Source organism: Sceloporus undulatus, chromosome 5 (assembly GCF_019175285.1).
Source record: "Sceloporus undulatus isolate JIND9_A2432 ecotype Alabama chromosome 5, SceUnd_v1.1, whole genome shotgun sequence".
NCBI lineage: Eukaryota > Metazoa > Chordata > Lepidosauria > Squamata > Phrynosomatidae > Sceloporus > Sceloporus undulatus.
Window position 1 is genome coordinate 136,761,553 of NC_056526.1, and position 22,722 is coordinate 136,784,274.

The following is a 22,722-nucleotide window of genomic DNA, read 5'->3' on the forward strand; positions in this document are numbered from 1 at the left end:
AGTCCAAAAAATTGACTAACTGTTCAGTTAACATTGTTCCAGAAGTCTCAAATCATTTATCTTTATCATTTACCTTTACCAAATTTCAGGTATGCAACAATGTTCTTTTTAGAGAACAATTATTTCCTCTTGGCTGTCCTTCCATGAGCGTCATTCTTCAGTATTTTCCAGCTTGCCAGATTATAAATGTTCACATTGCCCAAGGCAAGATAGTCTACAGATACACGGATGTTGCTGTGGAATTGCTTGTTACTTCCTGGATGAAATACCAGTTTTGTAAGGAGAGATTTTGGTAGGATGGCATTCCTGAGCAGAGTAACTACAGTGGGCCCTACCTTACATGGGGGATCCACTCCAGACTCTCCCCCCCCCCAGCATAACGCAAAAATTGTGTATACTTAAGCCCCATTGAATACAATGGGGCTCCTGCTTACAGTACTGCATTTCATTTCATTACAGTGCGGCTTCAGCATAAGCCGAAAGCTGCGGGGGTACTGTGTAGTCTTGAACCTTCTCAATTTGCAGACTGTCTGGCACTATTTGGTAGAACACCAAATCCTTCACAATTGTTTTGTAACCAACAAGTTTCAATTACTGATTTTCTGGGATCAACAAAGATGGCTTTTGTATCATGACATGTTTCCACATACAGTGGTACCTCGGGATACGAAATACCCAGGTTACGAATTTTTCGGGATACGAAAAAATCCCATAGGGATTTATTGTTTCGGGTTACGAAAGTTTTTTCGGGTTACGAAAAAACTCCGGCGCTATTTTAAATGGAGCCGCGGCAGAGCCGCGGCTTTTTCCCCATTAGCGCCTATGGGTTTTCGGCTTACGAAGGCTTTTCGGGTTACGAAAGCGGCCGCGGAACGAATTATTTTCGTAACCCGAGGCACCACTGTAGTCATGTGGAGGGGACCAAATTTAGAAGGTTTTTGATCCTTTTTATGGGACAAAACCTCCCAAACTCATTGCTGCAGCTTAAACTGATTACTTAAGCACATGATTCCAATCATTCCCTTTGAGCTGAAGCAAATAAGGGCTTCACTTACTTTTGTATTTTCCCTGACACTTATGTATTCAAGATTTGCCCAATTTGTACATTGTTTTATTTAATAAGACATAATTGTTTGGTATAAATCCAGTTTTTTGGTGTAAACCCTGTTGGGTGTTTAGAAAAGGGGCTGATTTTGATTCCAAGATACCATGATGAAACTATAGAATTTCTGTAGTTATTGTTAGGATTCGCAAACTTTTCTTGTTATCAAGAGCTATGCTATCACACATGTCCCATAATCATTTTGAAGTATCCTTTTAAAACTTGTACTCCTCATGTTTTCTGGAAAGCCTTATGTTTACTTGGAAGTGGATTCCACAGATGAGGCTTTAATCCTTACTTGGGAATAAGCTTCACTGAACTCAGTAGGACCTACTTCCAAATAGATATGCATAGGGTCAGGTGTTCCAAATGGAGAAACTCATATATATGCTTCTGTGGAAATAATAATAAATGCTGTAGTGCTCCTTCTCTGACTTGTACTGCAGGTGTGACTTATATCATTTTAGTATATAACAAGTGAAAACATCTTATCTGGTAAAGCATGTGCACGTTTCTGTGCTCCATGGAAAAACATCTTCTACGATATGGAAATGGGACAGTGCAAACTTACCTGAAGCAGATATTATTTTATTGATGAACTTTGAGAGTTCCACATGGAAGGGACTGAAGGGATGTATGGTATTAAAAAGAGAACTAATTTAGAATCTGAAATGTAATGCATCATTGGATTTACCATGCAAAGGGATCTTGTAGTACTTTTGAGAGTAACTGAAAGAAAAAAGCTGGTAGTATGAGCTTTCGTAGACTTGAGCCAAGTTTCCGAAAGCTCACTCTGCCAGCTTCTTTTTTTCAGTTACTCTCAAAGGTGCTACAAGATCCTTTTGCATACTCATTTTCCAGACTAACATGCTATGTCTTTGGATGTGGCAGGTACTGTAAGAACAAAGTAGATGTTTTGTTCAAAAGTATACTTTTTCTCCCTAGCTCATGCATAAGGATGCCTTAGAAAAATACCATGGACAAATATATTAAGGTGCAAAAGATTGGTGAAGGATCTTTTGGAAAAGCAATTCTAGTCAAATCAAAAGAAAATGGCAAACAATATGTTATTAAGGAGATCAATATATCCAAGGTGAGTTTCTCCAATTCAGTTTGTTTTTATTATATTACCTTTTCATATATATATTTTAAAAAATATCTGTAGCCCTCTCTTTCTCACTCAGTCTCATTTTTTTTAAAGATGTCAAATAAAGAGAGAGAAGAATCAAGGAGAGAAGTTGCTGTGTTGGCCAACATGAAACATCCAAATATTGTCTTGTATAGAGAATCCTTTGAAGGTTAGGCTTAAAAATAACATGACATTTTGAAATAATACACTCAAGTATGAAAACATGAAACTGGATCAAAGGGGCTGAATTGGTAGGATTTTTATATTAGTTGTTGCCTTTTATTGGCCTAAATCAGTGTAACATTTACAGAGGAAAACAGTATGCCCACAGACTTCCATTGATTTTCCAGTTGTGTAAATGGGTAGTGTATATGTTCTTTTTGTCATGTGCTACCATGTGCATAGCTAGTTGCATGAATGGAAATAGCATTGAAACAATCTGAAGATTTTGTGAAAGATTGGAAACCATTTGTGAATTTTTTTGAGCAATAAGTAATCTGATGATGAAATAATTTGAGGTTATGGTTAATAGTAACCTCAGTAAGTTAATTTAGTTGAATCTGTAATAGGAGAATAATATTCTTTTTTGTTTATGGATTTGTAATTTTCTCATTACAGTTTGGATGGGAGGGCAAGGCCCATTTGTATTTTTGTTAGCCATACAGTACTTAATATATTATGTTAGGTTAGGTTTATATATATTTATGTTTGCACATCTGGTCTTTTTCCTTTTCCATTTCTATTACTCTGAATGTTCCTTTATGTTGTATTATACTATTTATATCAAAACACACATATATAATGAAACTGCACTCGATTCCCTCCTTTGACATAGTGCAAAAGTAGGTGTGTCTAAGCACAACTTTATCTTAGTTAACAGAAGAACGCCATCAGATGCTGACTATTGTTAAGTCTGGGAAGTATATTTTACTTATCACCATGATTCCAACATCCTTGGTTAGAAGCAGATTTAAGGTTAGAATCTGGCTATGAGTTTCTCATCTTTCCTGTTTGAGTTTTGTAATGTAATACGTGGAAACTAAATAAGAAGGTATTGCCTGCTGTGGTTTAGCTGGTAATGTCAGTGACCATATGTCACACAAGCTTGTTTCCTTTTTGTTTGTTTTTTACAGAAGGGGGGTTGTCTCTACATAGTGATGGATTATTGTGAAGGAGGAGATTTGTTTAAAAAAATTAATGCTCAGAAAGGTGTCCTGTTTTCTGAAGACCAGGTAACTGATTGTGAGATTGATACTACTGGATTCTTTGTCTTTTTATAAACATCTACTATGGTGATCTGTGAATTAAGAGATCTATGTATCTTAGCTGGTTATGGTGGCCAATTTTAATTTAATTTTATGAAGACCATGTCCCTCCCCAAAGAGTAAGGGTGTTGTTCTTAGCATTGTATTGCACCTCTGAAGTAGAACATTCAGGCAAAGGGATCCACAGTTCTATTTTCCAAACCAAACCCTCTGGCAATTGTGATAACTTCTGTCCTTCTTCCTGACTATAGAACTGGGAATGATACTTGTGTATGAGTGTCGGTATGCAGAAGTGCAGCATGACAAGGACAAGAGCCAGGCCACTCCTCATTCTGAGGCTCGAAGAGCTTTAGAAATATATCAGAAGTGCAATAACAGTTCCTATATGTGTCTCTGGCTACAGACTCACAAGTGGTTTTGAGGCCTACTACTTCCATTCTGAGTTTCCAGCATATCTTGACTTGAATGCTTGAAATTTGAGAGGGGAGCAGTCTCTTCTCTCCCTCCCACCAGCTTAAACCTGGTTAGGCTAGCTGGGGCTTGCTTTGAATGAGTTTCCAAAATTAATTTGGAGCACCTTGGAAATGGAAAGCTAAACCCCTGCCATTCTCTGCAACTCAAGTCTTGTGTATAGAAGAGGCTTGGAACCTGGTGGTTTTTGTTTTTTAAGGACTAGGACAGCTGGTTTTGAAAATATAATGAAGTGGGATACATTTTTTTGTCAAAAATTGCAATTATGACCAGATTTGAGATAGAAGTGGTCCCAGTATCTACAACTGTGCTATTTAATTCAAGGTTCTAGCATTTGTGCTCAGGTTAGAATGAAATCTTTAAAACTTCAAACAGCTTGGTAATAAAATGATTTACTCAGACATAAAGGGTCACCTCACTATTCTACAGTTTATTAAGAACTCATGCTTTCAAACTTCTGATGATTGAAAATTGAACCAATTTTCCTTGCTCAAAGGATCCTTTTAGACTAATAAAATTCAGCAGTAAAAGAGTCTCTGTCCTTGAAATCACAATACTGTATAAAGAATATGCTATACAAGGAAAATAGGATGGTAAGGGCAAAATGAGAACGGATTCTACATGGTAAAATAATCTGGAGATTTCACTATTTTTGTATATAGAGTTTTATTTCTAATATACATAGGGTTATTAATGTATAGTTTTATTTTTCTTTGCACTGCAGTGTTGGGAGTATTCTATAATATGGTAGTACCAAAATATTTCATTTTTATTTACAAGGTACTCTGATGGAAAACACAAGTATTGGGGGCAGCAAGCAGGTTACAGAAAACTGCATCTCACAGAGTTGGACACTAGAGAAACTGAAAATCCAGATTTCTGTCAAAAACTAATTTGTTTTTCTTATTTTTAGATCATGGATTGGTTTGTTCAGCTATGCTTAGCCCTGAAACATGTACATGACAGAAAAATTTTGCATCGAGATATAAAGTCACAGGTGAGTTAAAGACAGAAAAGTCTGTTAAATCTTAGTATTCTAATGAACAGGCCTAAGTCTAGCTTTACCACTGACACCCTAGACTGATATCTAAAGAGCAATGGTGTCACTAGGAGGTGCTGTCTGCATTGAGTGACATCCCAGAACAGGGGTGACACCCGATCAGGCCTCCTCCTTCATCCATTGCTGCCACCACAAGTAGGATGACATAGAAGCACTGAGAGACAGGGCCAGCCCCACCCCCCACCTTGCTGCCATCACTGTGTTACCCTACTCATGAGGTAACATGAAGGCACTGAGCGAGAGGGCCAACCTCCCCCACCTTGCTACTGCCACCACATCCCCCTACTCACAAGTAGGAGGATGCAGAAGCACTAAGGGAGAGGACCAGGCCCCGCTCCACCTAGCTGCTGCCACGCCACACTATTCATGAGTAGGATGACATAGAAACACTGAGCAAGGAGTCAGGTCCCCCTCCACCTCACTGCTGCCACCGAGTTGACGTACTCATGAGTAGGATGATGTGGAGTCATTGAGGGAGAATACTAGGCCTCACTCCACCTTGCTCCCACTGCTGTGTCACCCTACTCATGAGTAGGACTATGTGGAGGCAATGAGGGAGAGTGCCCCACGTGCCTCCCCTGAAGCCCCCTCCCCCAGAAGCGCACACACACACACATCCCGTGACACCTGGGGCAGGTATGCCACTGCTGAAGAATACTAATATAAGGGTTGGTTTGTGTTAACGTACAGTTCGGTGTTCTAAAAATGAGCTTCAATTAAGTTTTGGGTCCATATGTTCCTCTTTCCTTTTCTTTTTTGTGTACTTCGCCCACCAAAGCTATCTGAAGCAATTAACTGATACTGTTAGTGCTATATGTTTGATTATATGCACTTTAAGATCTTTATTGCATATTGCAAGTAAACATATAGTGGCCCTTCCCTTACACGGGGCATCTGTTTTGGATCCCCCCACGTAAGGGGAATTCCACATATGCTTCTGATGTGGTGCAGTAGGCGTGGCGGAAGTGCATACACCATTTGTTTAATGGCAACGTGGCCTCCGCGTAAGCTAGAAGCTGCATATGCTGGTTCCCACGTATGGTGTGGGCGCACTGTACTTACTTAGCACCTGGAGTTCTGTTTAATGCCTTTTATGATTCATTTATTTACAGTATTTATACCCCGCCCTTCAACCCTAAAGGCTCTGAGAGTGATCTACAATTATTATTATTTTTAATTAGACGGTTCCCTGCCCTCAGGCTTACAATTTAAAAAGACATGACACAAAAGAAGAAGGGAATCGGGGTGGGGAAGGGGATCAGGTCCAGCAGTTCTTCTCTCCCTCTGAGGCCTGGACCAAGGCAGATGGACTGGAGGGAGGGCTCTTCTTAGTCCAGGCTAGGCCCGATGGAGCTGAGCCTGCTTCTCCCTCCATGGCCGCATGGCGCCTGATGACTAGAGGGAGGGCTATTTTTTATTTATTTATTTATTTATTTATTTATTTATTGCATTGAGAAGCAGTGATGCATCTTAAGTTATGACCTGGAAAATACTTTGCAAATATACTTGGAAAATTTATGCCAAAAACCTGACCCCAGAATCCTGGGTCAACTTATATACGGGTCAATACGGTAATAGTGTTGAGAAAAAAGTTTTGCCCAACACGCCATTCCCCTTACCTCTGCAGCTGCTACTCAGCCAAGAAGAGTTTGTAAGTGTCCCTCCTTTCCCAGGGAGCAGGGAAACAGCCCTGATTGCTTTTTGCAAGGCGCACATGTGTGTGTGTGTCTCCCTCTTTCTCAGGTAGGAGTGAAAGAGCCCCAATTGTTTGTTTTTTTGCAAGGAGAGAGTACGTGTGTATGTCCCCCTCTTTCCCACCTTCCCCAGGAAGGAGGGAAACAGCCCTGATTGCTTTTTGCAAGGAGAGAGCGTGTGGGGGCGGGGGTGGGGGGGTTGTTATTTGCATCCTTTGTTACATACCCCTAAGTTGTACCCTCAACCTATCGACGGGTCGTATCAAAATGCAAAATTTTGCCCCCAAAACCTACCCTCAATTTATATATGAGGTCAACTTGTACATAAGTATATATGGTATTTGTGCAATAGACTGCTTATAGGTTTGGGTGAGAAAGATGATTGGTCTAGAATAAGCAAAGTAGCATGGTTTATCCATACATTCCCTCTAAGTTGTATTTGTAAAATTTATGTCTTTATTCTTCAAATAGTACTTTTTTATATATACTAAAAGAAAATTTTGACATCGAGCTATCTCCCCATATTAGTATGCATTTACTTAAGAGTAATTTCTCGCTATAATGATCAATTAGGTTTTAGATTAAAATTAACTTAAAGTAACTAAGTTACTTATTTATTTACTTTTTTATTTATTGAATGTGTTTGGCATGGTACTCAGCTTTTCTTTTCTTCTTCTTTTTCCCTCTTTAGAATATATTTTTAACCAAAGATGGAACAATACAATTGGGAGACTTTGGAATAGCTAGAGTCCTTAACAGGTAACATTAAAGCCCCCCCCCCTGCCGCCACCCTGCAAGTTCTAATACCAGGTATTGTAATACCAGGAATAGTGGAATTTATTGCTATCTCTTCTTCTTTTAGTACAGTTGAGCTTGCACGAACGTGTATAGGAACACCATATTACCTATCACCAGAAATCTGTGAGAACAAGCCTTACAACAATAAAAGGTAGGCTTTAGTAGTAACTTTTTCCCATTGATGTTCATTGTATATAAGTTTTGAGATCTTTCATCATACCCAGTTTATCCAATACAGTGTTTTCATTCATTCATTGTACAGAAAGTAATGAAAAGCATAGAGACTTAATTCCCCGTGCTGGTAAATATCTGGGGACAAAACAATAACTACAGGTTGAGTATCCCTTATCCCAAAATCCAAAATGCTCCAAAATTCTAAACTTTCTTCATAGTTGGCTGTGGTAGTGACAGTTTTGGTTTCTGATGGGCCAGTGTATGCAAACTTTGTTTCATGCAGAGAATTATTAAAAATATTTTATAAAATTACTTTCAGACTATATGTATGAGATGTATATGAAATGTGTCTTAAAACTGGCTTGAGGGAGCCCTTTTCATCGGCAGGGATTTGGTTCTGGGGTGGTCTGCAGATGGGGAAAAACGCAGGAGTTCAAGCCCATATTAGACAATGGTTAGTGACATGCACCTTCTGCATCAGCACTGTTGGGAGAAATATGAAGAGATAAACGCAGAGTAATCTTGGAAGCTTGTGAGTAGATAGACAAACTGGCAGACCAGGAAAAACAGTTGCTAGATGAAAGCACCGTAGGCTGACTTTTTTCCAAAGAGGCACTGTTTATTTTTGTTGCAAACACACGCGAGAACAAAGCTACACAAACTCCTCCTACTACAAAACCCACAAAACTGTACAATGATTATTTGAGCTTATATACACTTTTGCCATGTGGCAATCTAGCTCAACCCCTTCCTGTACAATTTCCTGTGTTACCTGGATTACTGTCCACCATTCCAGATGACACAGCATATTTACATAAGTGGTACGTGCACTCTGGCACATTTTGCAACCTTGGACAATCACCTGCTGTCTAGATCCACAGCTGCAACCAATTCCTGGTTAAGAGCAGTTAGTGTCCATTAGCTTCTCTGCCACATATGAACATTTTTCAGTGCTGCTCCATACCTCAACAAGCACACCCACCGACAATAGTGCCATTGGTTAATGACGATTAACCAATGGAGCAATCCACAGGAGCACCAATCCACAGATGGCTATCTGCTTGATACGGCTGGCCCACTGTATTCCATAATTTTTGAAAATCCAAAACTCTTCTGTTACCAAGCATTTCACATAAGAGATATTCAACCTGTAATATATTTCTCCTAAAAAAGTATGTACAATATACAGTGGTGCCTCGGGTTACGAAAGTAATTCGTTCCGCGGCCGCTTTCGTAACCCGAAAAGCCTTCGTAAGCCGAATTGCCATAGGCGCTAATGGGGAAAAGCCGCGTTTCGTGCGAAAAAGCCGAAAAAAGCACCAAAAATTTTCTTCGTAACCCGAAAAAACATTCGTAACCCGGAACAATGATTTCCAATGGGATTTTTTCGTATCCCGAAAATTTCGTAACCTGGGTATTTCGTATCCCGAGGTACCACTGTAGTTAATCTCTTCTGGGCTGTTAAAATCAATAGATCCCTTCAGTCAGACCAGTATGTTTTTACCCCTGGCCCAGTTCAAAATAACACTTGAATTGGAAAGTGCTGAAGTGTTCTGTACAGCAAAACTGTAGTACGTATAATTTGGCATCCTTTAATACAGGAGTGGGCAACTTTGGCAGGCTGAGGAGCTGCATCCCAGGAGATCTTGCTCCTGCAAAAAACAAAAAGCAATTCTCCCTAAATGCACTCTAGGGGACATGTGGCATTATTGTCATAATGGGGGGGGGGAGTTTTCTGAGCTCCAGAGGGCTTTTTTTTTAGCACAAAAATATTTTGGAGGATATTTCTTGAAATTTTGGAAACTAAAATTGGGCCCTTGAGGTGTCACATGCTTCCATGAATTTCTACTTCAGTTTATGTACTAATGTGACTAGCCTTGACCTCATCTAGTCCACTAAGCTAGCAGTGGCGATTACTGATCATTCTCAGCATTTGGGATAGCATGCTTAGGGGAATTGTTTTCTTTCCTCTACAGAAGGAAAAGATGGCTGGTGAAGTAGTGAAATAAAAACTAGAAGCAGGCAGATAAAGTTTACATTAGTTGTTGGTTCTTACTCAACCGAATCAGGGTCCTGTAGATTTCAACAGTGACAACTTCCATGATCTGACAAGCTTATTCAGGGGTGGTCATACCACTAGGCAAAATGAACCATTTGTTTCAAGCAACAATAGACTTTGTAGACTGTGGAGGGGGCAGCCTCAGGAGCTCATAGGCTATTCCTCGGTGGAGATGCCTCCACTGTGTTCAAGACAATCTGCCTTATACCTGTGAAACCCCTGCTGCACTCAGATGCAGTGAAGAATGCTGTCCCATCACCATTTAAAGTAAGATTCAACAACCTTCTGTAAGTGCAATGTGGGCATCTTGCCCTTTCCCCTCAGGAAACAAAGTATCTTTGGCTAGCTCTGACCTCAGACACTGAACATATGATAGATATTACTGTAGTAGACATACATTCAAATTTTTGACATAACTGAATTTAGGAAGATGGCCAAGACTTTAACAAAGCAACTTAAGTTCCAGGGACAAAATAAATTATTGGGTGTCAAGCGAACAGCTCAAACTAACATTCTGTGTCTGTTTTTTGTTTAGTGACATATGGGCTCTTGGTTGTGTTCTCTATGAAATGTGTACACTGAAACATGCAGTAAGTAGGAATTTGAAAATACTTCATGAGTGAATTTATTTTTCCCAATTCCCTGCAAACACAATTTTTTAGATGCAATAATAATGTAAATTAATGCATCTTTTATGCATGTGTGATCCTGTAGATCTTAATTTTAGTAGTATGTATCTGGGAATAGCCAGACAAATCTGCATGTGTAATGGCAGCTTGCACTCCCCAAGTTTTTATTTCAAAATAATTGACATAGTTATTCATAGAATTGTTTTTTTTTAAAAAGAAAACTATACTGGATCTATTTTTGTGTATTTAACTTTATTTGTTATATAAAAATATGGATGGGATTAAAAGCCTTGTGCTAATAGCATATAAATGTAACAAGTTCCCAGATACAGCTGTTGCTTGTCCTTGATTATATCCCACATTCATATCTGTTTTCTGTTAGAAACAGTAGAAAAAAAGAAAGTAATGCGCATATGTGTTGTGGGGGATGCTTGTGGTTGGTCCATTGGTTGGTTGTAGTCATTGGCGCATTACAGAGCGCCCAAGAAGGGCGCTCTGCCGCCGCCGCCAATTGCATCCGGGAACCGCAGCAGCCAAACCGCGCGGTTCCCAGGTGCAGCTAGAAAGAAGCGCTGAAATGGTGCTTCTTTCTGTGCCCTGGAAGTGGCGCCGCGAGACACTAGTCGCACACTCGTGGCGTCAGTTCTGCCACACGACGTCTGGACACTATGCATCCGCGACGTGAAAATGGCGGCCCCGTATGGACGGGTGCCGCCACTTTGTTCAGATTCGGTCCATACTAGGGTTGAAGGGCGTCAGGAAGTGACGCCCCTTCTCAACCCTAACACACCCCTTCCTAACCCTAGCATGCCCCTTCGGCGCGTCTGTAATGCGCCATTGTCTCTGGAGTCCAGATTATTTTAAATTGATTAAATCTTCTGATTGAAGAATCAGATTAAAATTTAATTATGGAGAACCTGTCTGGATTAAGTATAATTTTGAATTTTGTAGTTTTACAAGCTCCATCTGTCATTGTCTGTTTAATAGCATTCCTTATTATAGTAATCTACAATATGTACAATTTGTCTCTATTCTGTAGTTTGAAGCTGGCAATATGAAGAACCTGGTACTCAAGATAATCTCTGGATCATTTCCTCCTGTTTCTGTGCATTATTCTCATGAACTTCGGAGTCTGATTTCACAGTTGTTCAAAAGAAATCCTAGGGATAGACCATCTGTCAACTCCATATTGGAGAAAACTTTTATAGCTAAACGCATTGACAAATTTCTCACACCAGAGGTATGCATGTATCTATTTTCTTATCTATATTTTACTGTAGAATATTATAGAATAACACTTAAAGTGTTACATAATTATACTAGAATGCTCTGCAGCAATATCTCTTGGAAATGACACTCACATTCAAATATAAATATGACTTCAAACTCTTCCATGAGGTGTTGCAATTCCCCTCGTCAGAGATTCATATCCAGTGAACAATATACATACAGTCAGCTTTCCATATCCATAAATTCTACCATCCATGGATTGAAAATATATATTTTTAATATTTCCAAAAATTGAAACCTGATTTTTGCCATTTTATGTAAGGGACATCTTTTTATTATGCCATTTCATATATACTTGAGCATTCATGGATTTTGGTGTCCACAAGGGGTTCTGGAACCAAACCCCAGCAGATACCAATATGTACTCATTTGTGTGTGCTAATCCCACCCTCTTTGTTGGTAATTTTCCTGAGTTCCAAATCACAAACAGAACCTCCACAGATAAACTGTTTCCTTCAAATTTTTGCCCTCAGTGTATAGCACAAGCAGAGAAGAATGGGAGGCAAGCTTCCTCTCTGTCCCTTCTCACGTGTTTATATTGTCACATGCCTTCATGTTGCCTGTTGAATAATGGTAGCCCATGAATTTCATAGGGTTTTCTTAGGCAAGGAATACTCAGAGATGATTTTGCCAGTTCCTTCCTCTGAAATATAGCCTACTGCACTTGATATTCATTTGCACACTGCCATCTAAGTACTAATTCACATATCATACTGAATAGAAATACTGTGTTTGGCAAGACTCATACAGTATGACTTTTTAATCCTAAATCAGAGTGGATGTTAATGGTAACCGCTTTTTTCTAATCTGGACAATCTATCAATATAAAGAATCTTAATTTTGTAATCTGTATTGTCTGCTTAATTTTGTTTTGCAACATGAAATTGTTTTGTTTTTTTTAGCTTATTGCAGAAGAATTCAGTCATAAAGTATTTCAGAAGTTTGGACCTCATGCTGGACCAGGTAACAAATGAAAAGTTTTCTTTAGCTACTTTTAGAAAGAGTCAATACTAGTCGTTGATTAACCAAAAACTATGATGTAAAAATAAGAACTGATATCCCAAAAAACCCACAAGAAACTAAGAACTGATATCTTGTTGACCTGATCAATGCACATTTAGTAGTAGCAGTGGCTTGTGTTTGCTATATGAAACTTTAATTAGAATATGCAGTTTGAAGGATTTTTTCTGCACATTTCAGCTATCAGTGAAGGAACCCTGGTGGCACAGTGGTTAAATGCAGGCACTGCGGCCACAATGTTGTGAGTTTGATCCCAGGGTTACACGTTTGACTCTGCCTTCCATCCTTTCGTAGGCTGGTAAAATGAGTACCCAATTTGTTGAGACAATTGGTTTACAGATTGTAAATTGTTTTAAAAAGTGCTGAGTTCACTATTAAGCGGTATAAAAATGTACTGTAAATGCTATTGCTATTGTAAATGCTATCATGATTTTTGCATGAATCCAGGATGTACCAGTGGTTGCAAATTTCTTCACCAGTAAACATATTTATAGTTCCTACTTCAACTGATCAGTTAGAAAAAGTCTCATATTTTATTCTGTTCAGTTCTAAACATCAGTTAAAGCATTTTAAAAGAGAAAAGACCCAGAAACTGGTAGTTGCTAAAATATTCTTCCTGAATATATGGGTGAGAAATGTTTTTTGTAGATTGTAGGCTTCTTTGTCTTGAAAGGGCATTCCATTTTACCTTTTTGGGTCAAAGTAAGAGCAAGCTAACAGTATGTTCACCAGTATTAAAACATGTCAATCTTTCCCCCAAGCTATTTTTCATTTTGGCACATTGTAATCAGTGTGCTCAACTCTGCATAATATCCCGCAACAAGAATGCTTGCCCAACCTTCCCTTTGATATCACTTGTTTATCAGGAAGTATCTTACTGAAGTTTTGTACAAAGGTATTAACATTTTTTTCCTCTTTCTCACACATAGCAAAGAGACCAGCTCAAGGACAAAACTTTGCCTCTGCTGCACCTGCTCAGAAAATTACAAAACCTGCTGCTAAATATGGAGTGCCTTTAATGCTTAAAAAATCTGGGGAATCAGCTAAAAAGTTCTATGAGAAGCCTTTAAATAAATGTAGACAGGTGAGACAATATTTGGTAATGAAGCAAAAATATATCTTTCTGAAAGTGTTTTATGGTTTAGTTGTCATGAGTATTGTTACATCTGCAGATTCCCTTGAATGAATGGAAAGAAAGCACACAACTACCTTTGCAGCTGCATTGTGGAGCTTGTTCACATGTGTGGTGTCCAGTGTGGCTTACATTGTGGTCCAAATGGGAATGTACATAATCTTGGACTGTATATATGGTGTTGTATGAAACAATATCTAGATTAAGGCTTGTAACAGGCTTGGGAGTTTAATAGTGTTTTCATCCCATTCTGTGGACAAGTTACATATGAAACACATAAATCAACAATTCCCAGAAAAGTCCATGAACAAACACTTCTGAAAAGGAAACCTAATATTCTTGGGATGGCAGGAAGATAAATCCACTCTCCTTGGATTTATCCCCATGCATCATCCACGAGGCAGGAGTCAGAATTCTAAACAGTTAAATTTGTTCTGACTCCTAACAGCCTTCTCCCTCAGTTTTTATTTACCTACCATACCATCCAGACCGAGGCAGTCCTTCTCCTTATAAAATACGAAGTTAGATCTAGATATAGTTAGTGAGAATTAGGAAATAGGAATGGAGGAGCTAAGAAATAGCGATAGTGAAATGGAGGAAAGGATGATTAAGAGAAAGAAAACCATCCCTTTGCCACCCCCCAAGCTTCAGAAGATTAGTGAGATTGAAATTTTGATTTACCATCTGGAAATGTGAAGTGATGCAGCCTGTTCCAACTTCCAAAGCAAACGTTTAGGATTCCAATGCCAAATCTCATATGTATTTATTTGACTTCATTGCCTCATGGTTGGGGCATGGTAGTTGTTCTAGTGTACAGCTGTGGAGATGTGTCTCACCTGGTTATGAAGCTCACTGAGTGGACTTGAGTCAATCATGCCCTCTTAATATAATCTGTCCCATGGGATTATTGTGAGGATAAAAGGCATGTGCTGCCTCAGGTGCCTTGGAGGAAAGGCAAGATAAAACTAAATAACATAAACATCATTGCAACACATGTGATCCTACCTATGTTGCCAGGGGAGGCACTTTGTATCCCATTGCCAGAGCAGAGGTATAGTTGGTGGAGACATGAGTGGTGGCCTTCTTTTTTGTGATATTCAGAGTATGGAACTTCTGGTCTCAGCAAGACTCATCTGGGATTCTTCACAGTGACTTGTGGAACCATCTAAACTGCTTTTTAACATGATATCATGTAAGAGCCCTGGTGGTGCACAGGTTAAATGCCTGTACTATAGCCACTCACTCACAACCCATAAGGTGGTGAGTTCAGTACCAGCAAGGGCTCAGGGTCGACTCAGCCTTGCATCCTTCTGAGGTCACTAAAATTAGTACCCAGCTTGTTGGGGGCAATTAGCTTACAATTGTAAACTGCTTAGAGACTGTTTAGGTGGTATGAAACGCTATATAAATGAAGCTGTTATTGCTATGTCATAAAATGGGTAATGGGCAATGAACTAATGCAGAAGCCCATTTGAAGCTAATTGGTCTCAAAGGCGGGTTACAGACGGGCAGGGGAAGACGTCTTGGAGGTGTATTCTACTGAATACGGAGCCACCAGACGGCCCGCCCTGGGGGCGTGGCTCAGGTGTATGGGGCTTCCACATGGGGGGCAGTGAAGACGCCTCACCTGGGGCCGTTTCTGACCCGCAGTTTCCATATCACCGCCTCGGAGAACACTGCAACTGAGACAGCTTCTGCACGGGCGGCCAAAAACGGGGCTTTTTTTTCTTTTGCCGGCTGGCGGATGCGCAGCTGCGGCGCTCAGCACCGGCGGCAGAAAGCCTATGTGCACATTTAAAGTGCCCAGGCTCCTTTAAACTTTTTCCCTCGCCCTGCCCAAGAACAATGGTGGTCTCCTGCCAGCTAGTGATCAGCTGGTTAAATTCCAAACTTTCCCCAATTCTAGCAGCGCATGCGTACATGTTGCTCTAGGGTTAGGGTTAGGGTTACGAGCATTAAAATAGAGTGCAGCTGTGCTGCAGCTTCCACATCTGCATGGCATCTGATGCTCTAATTAGAGCTTCGGTGCAAACTGCGCATGTTCCAGGACCCCGACTCATTATGCGACGCAGCAGACACGGAGCTTTTAAATGGGCAACTTAAATTAGCGGCATAACAATTCTGGCGTACCGGTGCAGCAGCTTATAGACGGAGCTTCGCAGTTGCGCAGTATATAGAAAAGAAGCGGGGAAAAGCAGCACCTTTTTAATGCCTCTTCTTCCAGCTTGGGGCGTGCGGGCGGCGTGTTCATGGCGGCATTCAGGTAAGGGCCGTCTGAAGGCTATACCTTCATAACTTCATGAACACACCCCTTTTTGCCCGTCTGTAACCCGCCAAAGGTACTGTTGGATTATTCCCCCCACACACACACACACACCACTTTCCCACTTTATGCTAAAACAAACTAACATGGTTGTCTCTTTGAAAACTACTTTGAGTGTCCCATTGTTGGGAAAAGTCAGGATATAAATATTTTCAGTACGGCCATGTGCTTGAAGGAGAAATCTAATCGTTCTATATAGCAAATTGTTTCTCCAAAGAGAGTGTTCTTTTGGTACCTCTTCTAAATATAAATTCCTAATACCTGTGATGAATTATATGCTGTGTCATACATTATCTTGCATTAAAATCGTATACATTTTTCAACATGTTTTCATGATGGAATAGCAGAAGAGGGAAAGATTCTTTTCATAGTACACACATACATACTTTATTTATATTTCATTTTCTGTTCACAAATAACTTGTGTTCTTGTTAATATTCTGTTCTTCCTCACATTGTTGACAATAAAATAAGTGATGGGGGTATTTAACAGTTATTTTTGTCTCTGGGCTTGATAATCCATTAAGGCTACAGTACTTTTCTGTATGCATGTACTGGGAGGTAATTGTTACTGAAATGAACAGCGCTTTTAAAAAATAAACATGCATATACAGTAACTACTCTGTAGAATTATAGTCCTTTGCATAAAGTGTCCTGTCAAAAAACTTTATTGTACAAAGTGGGATTTATTTCTCAGTAAACATTCATAGGATGAGGGTATATTGTTGTAGCAAGTTTGCCAAGTTAACTTTATAAATGAGTGTTTCTATATCTGTCATTCTGCACTCTCAATTACCTTCTAGCATATATGATATGTTCTTGCTAATTTGTAGTTTCACTCTTTATTTAGGCCCCTCCAACTGCAGTGAAGAAAGGGAAACCAATTGAAGAAGGGAGGAAAATGTTTGAGGTATAAAAACATGAAAACAAAGGAAACTAAGCTAAAAGCTTTTAAATACAAAACAAAGCCTTCAAACCTTTCCTCCTTATTTCCTTTTACTAGATTTCTTCTAACTTTATATATACCGTATTTTCCGGTGTATAAGACGACTGGGTGTATAAGACGACCCCCAACATTTCCAGTTAAAATATAGAATTTGGGATATACTCGCTGTATAAGACTACCCCTCTTCCAAAGCACACTAAATAAAAATTTAAAAAACATCAGATTTGATTTCAATATGGTAATTTTAATTCAAATGCTTATGACATGCAGATACTTAGCTGGAAAACTTGTTGTATACAAAGCCTGCTTGGATTGGTCAGCTCTCCCTGCCTGCCCAGCCCTCCCTTGTCTCCAAGACTATCAGAGCGGTATTGCAAACACAGCTCTTTTTTCCATACCCTGGGCATCCTGGACACCTGCACCTTGTTCTGCCCTTCAGTTACACATGTGGCGACTGCAGATTCTCCAGTCCAGCTCAGAAGTTTCAGCACCTGCCCTATAAGATGACACCCGGTGTATAAGACAACCCCCGAGTTTTGAGAAGATTTTCCTGGGTTAAAAAGTAGCCTTATACGCCAGAAAATACAGTATGTTAATCAGAGTGTGTCTGTCTCTCATATAGTCCTAACCATCCTCAGCTCAACCTGGTGAAATAACGGTTCTGGTATATTTGTTTTTCAGGAAGCTGCTAGAAAGAAAAGGCTAGATGCTTTTGAGAAGGAAAAACGACAGCGTGAACAGGTAAATTAAAAATTGGTCCCTTGGTTACTGCAGCTGTTGAGTAGCTTGATGTTCTATCCCTTAAAAAGGTATTTATTTTTACAGATCAGTTTCATGAGAGCTGAGCAGATGCGAAGACTTGAGAAGGAAAGGGTAAAATGCTTGACTTAAAAGTTTTTAATTGTGAAGTTCAGTTGACAGAGGCTTTAACAATTTTTATAATCCAGTTTTAATTTTTATCTATTTGTAGATGGATCGAATTAACAGAGCCAGGGAGCAAGGATGGAGGAATGTACTGAGCACAGGTGGAAGTGGTGAGATCAAGGTTGGAGCTGCTGCTTAATATGTTCAAAAACATATTGGTACTTAAATAAAATACTAACTCTTAGTGATCAGCAGTTGCTTGTTAAATAATAACTTATTTGCTCCATCCCTTAAATAGCGTCATAGTTATGATTTGCGTTGAGTGCAGATGACAGAGGATACAGTGGAATATTCCTCTTTAAATATTCAGCCTTTGAGTTACAGAAAGAGATAGATTTGAACTAAATAGTAGACTGCTTCGATGGGATCCAGAGTAAGGCAGAAGGTAGTCTGCATATGTGTGTGAAACAGAATATAAATGTGTTATTTATGTACATTTTTCACACTTAGGAGAGCCAGTGTGATATTGTAGTTTGAATGTTGGACTAGGACTTTTGGATACCAGGGTTCAAATCAAATTATCAACTGTGGGAACTGGCTGGATAATCTTGGACAGTCATCCTTTCTTGGCTTAAAAGGAAGAAAATGACAAACCACTGAATAAATATTTCCAATTGAATTGAAGGCGCATTTCATTAACAAATTCTATTAGTATGAAGCTATTTTACTGACTAAATATTTTTTGTTGAAACATGCTGTGAAATGGGTGCATGTTTTAGAATAGATTTTTTTTTTTTACTGGAACAGGAGTTGAAACATGTATGAGCAAATACTGAGACTTTCTGTATGAGCAAATACTGAGATTTTCTGTTTCTGAGATTTGTCTTTTGCTCAGAATGGACACTAGTAAAATAATTAATAGTGCAATGTTACATGTGCCACAAAACACCTTGTTCTTTGCATTTCTTTCAGTGAAGATGTACTAGGAATAAATACATGAGTTTCTACCGCTGATAGGTGAACAAATGAAAATCATTTTGTACCATGAGCTACCACATTGTAGTGCAAATGAGACTTCTTATATTGTAAAGTTATTTTTAAAAAAATCAGACTTGTATTATCTTAAACATAATGCCTGTTGACAGAACATGAAAATATGATTTTTTTTGTTTGTTCTTAACTTTTAGGCTAATTATTTGGGTGGCGGAGGAGCTATTGTGCCTTCTTCACCTGTGCCTGGTCGAGGACCATATGAACACTATCATGCTATTTTTGATCAGATACAGCAACAGAGGGGAAATATTAAAGTAACAGAGGGGAAAGATGTTGAATTGAAAGAAAAGCCCGGTCAAGAGCCTGTTGAAAGGTATGTATGTATGTATTCATTAAACATAAAGAACATATAATTCTAGACAAAAGTAATGAAAATCGCTGTATTTATTTTCAGAGGGCTTCCACCTGGAGTTCATGCAGGACTGCCTAACGGGCCTGTAGGCCACCATCATGTACCTGATGCTGATGCAATTAGAAAAAGAATGAAAAGATTAGAGGAGGTGTCTAGACAAGCGAATGCAAACAGGTTGGAGTGATGGTACATTTAGTTCTATCCATTGTATGTAGGTTTTTGTCATGTCTATTTAGTTTATTAGCAAACACAGATAAAGGTTCACAAACATACAGCTGCTTTAAGGAAGAAATTCTGTTATTCATGTTTGTTGTAAGAGACAGCAATATAGCATTTGTATAAAGATGGTGAATGTGCAATATAAAACAACTGTATGTGTTTCCTGAGGATTAAGTGTAAGAGTGTTTGAAGATTTCTTTTGTTTTTAATGTCAGTACAGTGTGCCCATGCCATACACGAGCACGGCATACGTGGCTTCCAGCATGCGCTGGACACCGCGCTAGAAATAAGCCTTGCATGCTCCAGAAGAAGTAATAGGGTGTGCGACCACGGCAGCACCCGGCGAACACAAGCCAAATTACTTCCAATGGGGCTCAAGGGTCACATTTTTTCTTTTATGTGGGGTGGTGGTCCAGAACGCATCCCCCACGTTAGAGAAGGGTTGCCTATACTGACTTTGAGGCAAGCTTCACTCCTGGGTGATTCACAAAGTAAAAAATGTGAAAACAGACAAATGACTGGTTCTCTTCAGACTGACATGTTTCAGTCTATTCGTGTTATTCATATAACATATGAATATGTTATTCATATAACATATGAATAGGGCCAAAAGTAGGTCTTTGCCCTTTAATTGATATACATTTGTCAGCTCAACCAAGTTTGGGTGTAGAAATTTCTGAGCGATGCTCACGTTCTCTTCCATGCATACTCCTTATTCTCAGTCTAGTGAAAACTTAAAATATGGGTGTTTTTCATACTCTTCGCTTCCATTTCATTTTGTTTATTTTAATAATTATTAGGGCATATTAGTAAATTAAACTCATTATCCCCAGGCAAAAAGGATGGGTAGCTGCAGAAAGAGCTAAACAAGTTGAGGAATTTTGGCAGCGGAAGCGAGAAGCCATGCAGAATAAAGCTCGTGCTGAAGGACACCTGGTAGGACATTTGGCATTCCGATTGTACAAGTGTGTGAACTGCCTTTTTAATAGTCATTTGAACTTGCTAAAATATTGATAATTTTACAGAGACAATAAGAATCCTTAGCACTTGAGCTTTTGTTAGAGCAGTCCATAAATTAAAGTGATCTCTCTTTTTAAAGTTTACTTATTCCTAAAAATTGGGTCACTTTAAATATAGAATTTATATTTATTGTACTTTTTGTCATGGCTAGCACCATGAGATAGAGGTTTTCAGTTCATGTAGCAGCGATGATCATTGTTCAAAGCAGTGTTCCTACAGCTGCAGCTCTTCACATACTTACCTGTAAGTCCCTTTGAACACTGTTAAGGCTTGTTTCTGAGTAGACAACCATTGTGATTGGTGCAAATTAATGAAAATTTTTCTGCAATCAGATTTCTCATTATTCCTGTTAAATTATTTTCCTACACTGGAGTTTTCCTGATGACAAGATTTAATGGCAGCTTTTCATGTAACAAGAGGAACTGCTGTCAAATAAAATCCTGTAGCGTATATGGGTATTGACATGGAGGTCTTGGGGGGGATACAGATGGGTGGCTCCATGCTGCCTGTCTTACCCCTCGTTGGTGCCGCACAAACTACACTGCGTGGCACCGATGCACTCCCTAAAACGAAGCTGCCTACGGTGACTTGTTTTATGGCGCTCGCGTGCCCTGATGCCACCACTTCCAGCAAGCGCTGTTTGGGCACTCAGACACCCACGCATCATCGTCGCTCGACCCGTGTCAGCAGGACCGCAGCAAGATGGCGCACAGGCACTGCTATTAGGACTGGGCATGGACGCCCAGCCCTACGGAGCCCTTAAATCGGCCCCAGCATGGTGCTTTTGCCCGTCTGTATCGGGCCTTAGTTACTTTAAAGTTCTTCCACGCAGCTATGTTTTAGCAGCCTGTTTTAAGAGAACCTATTATACAGGTGTTCTAATTCAGTTAAGCATCAAGCAGCTGGAGCAGAGGGAGCGGCCTCCCAGCCCGATCACTTTCCATTCAGTGCAAGACCATGGCAACCAGATGCTGTGGTCCCGAGGCTGGCTGCTGCCATGGTCCTCCATGGACCACCAGTAAGGAGCACTTCTTTTTGTGCTGGGCTTGGGCCTCATGCCCCCAGATCGCAGCTTCAGCCCAATCTGGGGGCATGCATCATCTGAACACTATGCTTTCACATTGGCCAAAGGCGCTTTTCACCTGCCTGTTTCAGGCCATATTGGTCTATCAAATGGTTCTGTGCAAATTTCATGTAAAATGTAACTATATGAACAACCCATGGCCTAATTGATTTGAAACAAGAAACCATGATTTCCTACTACATGAACAAGCTCTGGTTAGCCTGTTGCGCCTCACATGTTTCCTCCTTCTCCCTCCTTTGACAAGTGAAACATAAAATGAGGTGCATTCATTGTTAAATAAGTCACTGATCATAAGAAGCTGTGCTTTGTTTAAAATTGTAAGCAGTCTTTCCCTTATATACATGAGAAAGAGGAAGTGGAGAGCACAGAATATCAAGATTAGTTCTGGTTCATTTGTAGAATGCAAAACTATGGCTTTATGTTACATTTCCCCCTTTCTCTTCTGGTTTACCTAATGAGCATACATCTGTGTTTTGGCATACATATTACATTTATATGAAGTTTAAGGTCTAAGCAAACAAAGAGGCTTTCAATTTCGCAGTGTAAGTTGATAGTTTTTAGAGGGAGGAGTTCAACACTCAAATTTGAAACTTAAACTTTAATGCCTATTGTATAGAATGCTTCTAATTTATAGAGTCTTTCTAAGGATATTTTGATTGATTTTATAGTTGTGATCCTCAGTTGCACATTGACTTCATATTATAAACACATTTATTTTTCATGCTTTATAGCTTTTGCTGGTAGATAATGTAGTGTATATGGAGCCCTGGTGGCACAGTGGTTAAATACCTCTACTGCAGCCATTCACTCAAAACCACAAGGTTGCGAGTTCAAGACCAGCAAAAGGGCCCATGCTCGACTCAGGCTTGCATCCTTCCGAGGTCGCTAAAATGAGTACCCAGACTGTTGGGGGCAAATTAGCTTACTTGCTAATTAGCTTACTTGCTGTTCACCGCTATGATCTTTGGAATAGCGGTATATAAATAAACATTATTATTATTATTATTATTATTATTATTATTATTATTATTATTATTAT

At 39.5% G+C, this 22,722-nt stretch overlaps 1 protein-coding gene across 9 annotated transcripts in view; it reads left to right on the forward strand.

Annotated features, from left to right (window-relative positions):
• NEK1 (NIMA related kinase 1) overlaps positions 1–22,722 on the forward strand; it is a 63,951-nt gene that overhangs the window by 6,057 nt on the left and 35,172 nt on the right. For 6 of the 9 annotated variants that reach the window (XR_006104073.1, XM_042468451.1, XM_042468452.1 and 3 more), the window contains exons 2-18: positions 2,048–2,195; positions 2,304–2,400; positions 3,365–3,463; positions 4,881–4,964; positions 7,413–7,480; positions 7,584–7,670; positions 10,288–10,342; positions 11,421–11,621; positions 12,574–12,634; positions 13,621–13,775; positions 16,996–17,055; positions 17,773–17,832; positions 17,917–17,964; positions 18,062–18,136; positions 19,143–19,321; positions 19,403–19,534; positions 20,413–20,515. Coding sequence is in view for 8 of the 9 variants with exons in the window: in XM_042468451.1 (XP_042324385.1) it covers positions 3,389–3,463; positions 4,881–4,964; positions 7,413–7,480; positions 7,584–7,670; positions 10,288–10,342; positions 11,421–11,621; positions 12,574–12,634; positions 13,621–13,775; positions 16,996–17,055; positions 17,773–17,832; positions 17,917–17,964; positions 18,062–18,136; positions 19,143–19,321; positions 19,403–19,534; positions 20,413–20,515 (1,443 nt within the window). In the remaining variant the exon portion in view is untranslated. Of the gene's footprint in view, positions 1–2,047; positions 2,196–2,303; positions 2,401–3,364; positions 3,464–4,880; positions 4,965–7,412; positions 7,481–7,583; positions 7,671–10,287; positions 10,343–11,420; positions 11,622–12,573; positions 12,635–13,620; positions 13,776–16,995; positions 17,056–17,772; positions 17,833–17,916; positions 17,965–18,061; positions 18,137–19,142; positions 19,322–19,402; positions 19,535–20,412; positions 20,516–22,722 lie in introns of those variants that run through there. The other 3 variants (XM_042468457.1, XM_042468458.1, XM_042468456.1) reach the window with 2 other exon arrangements.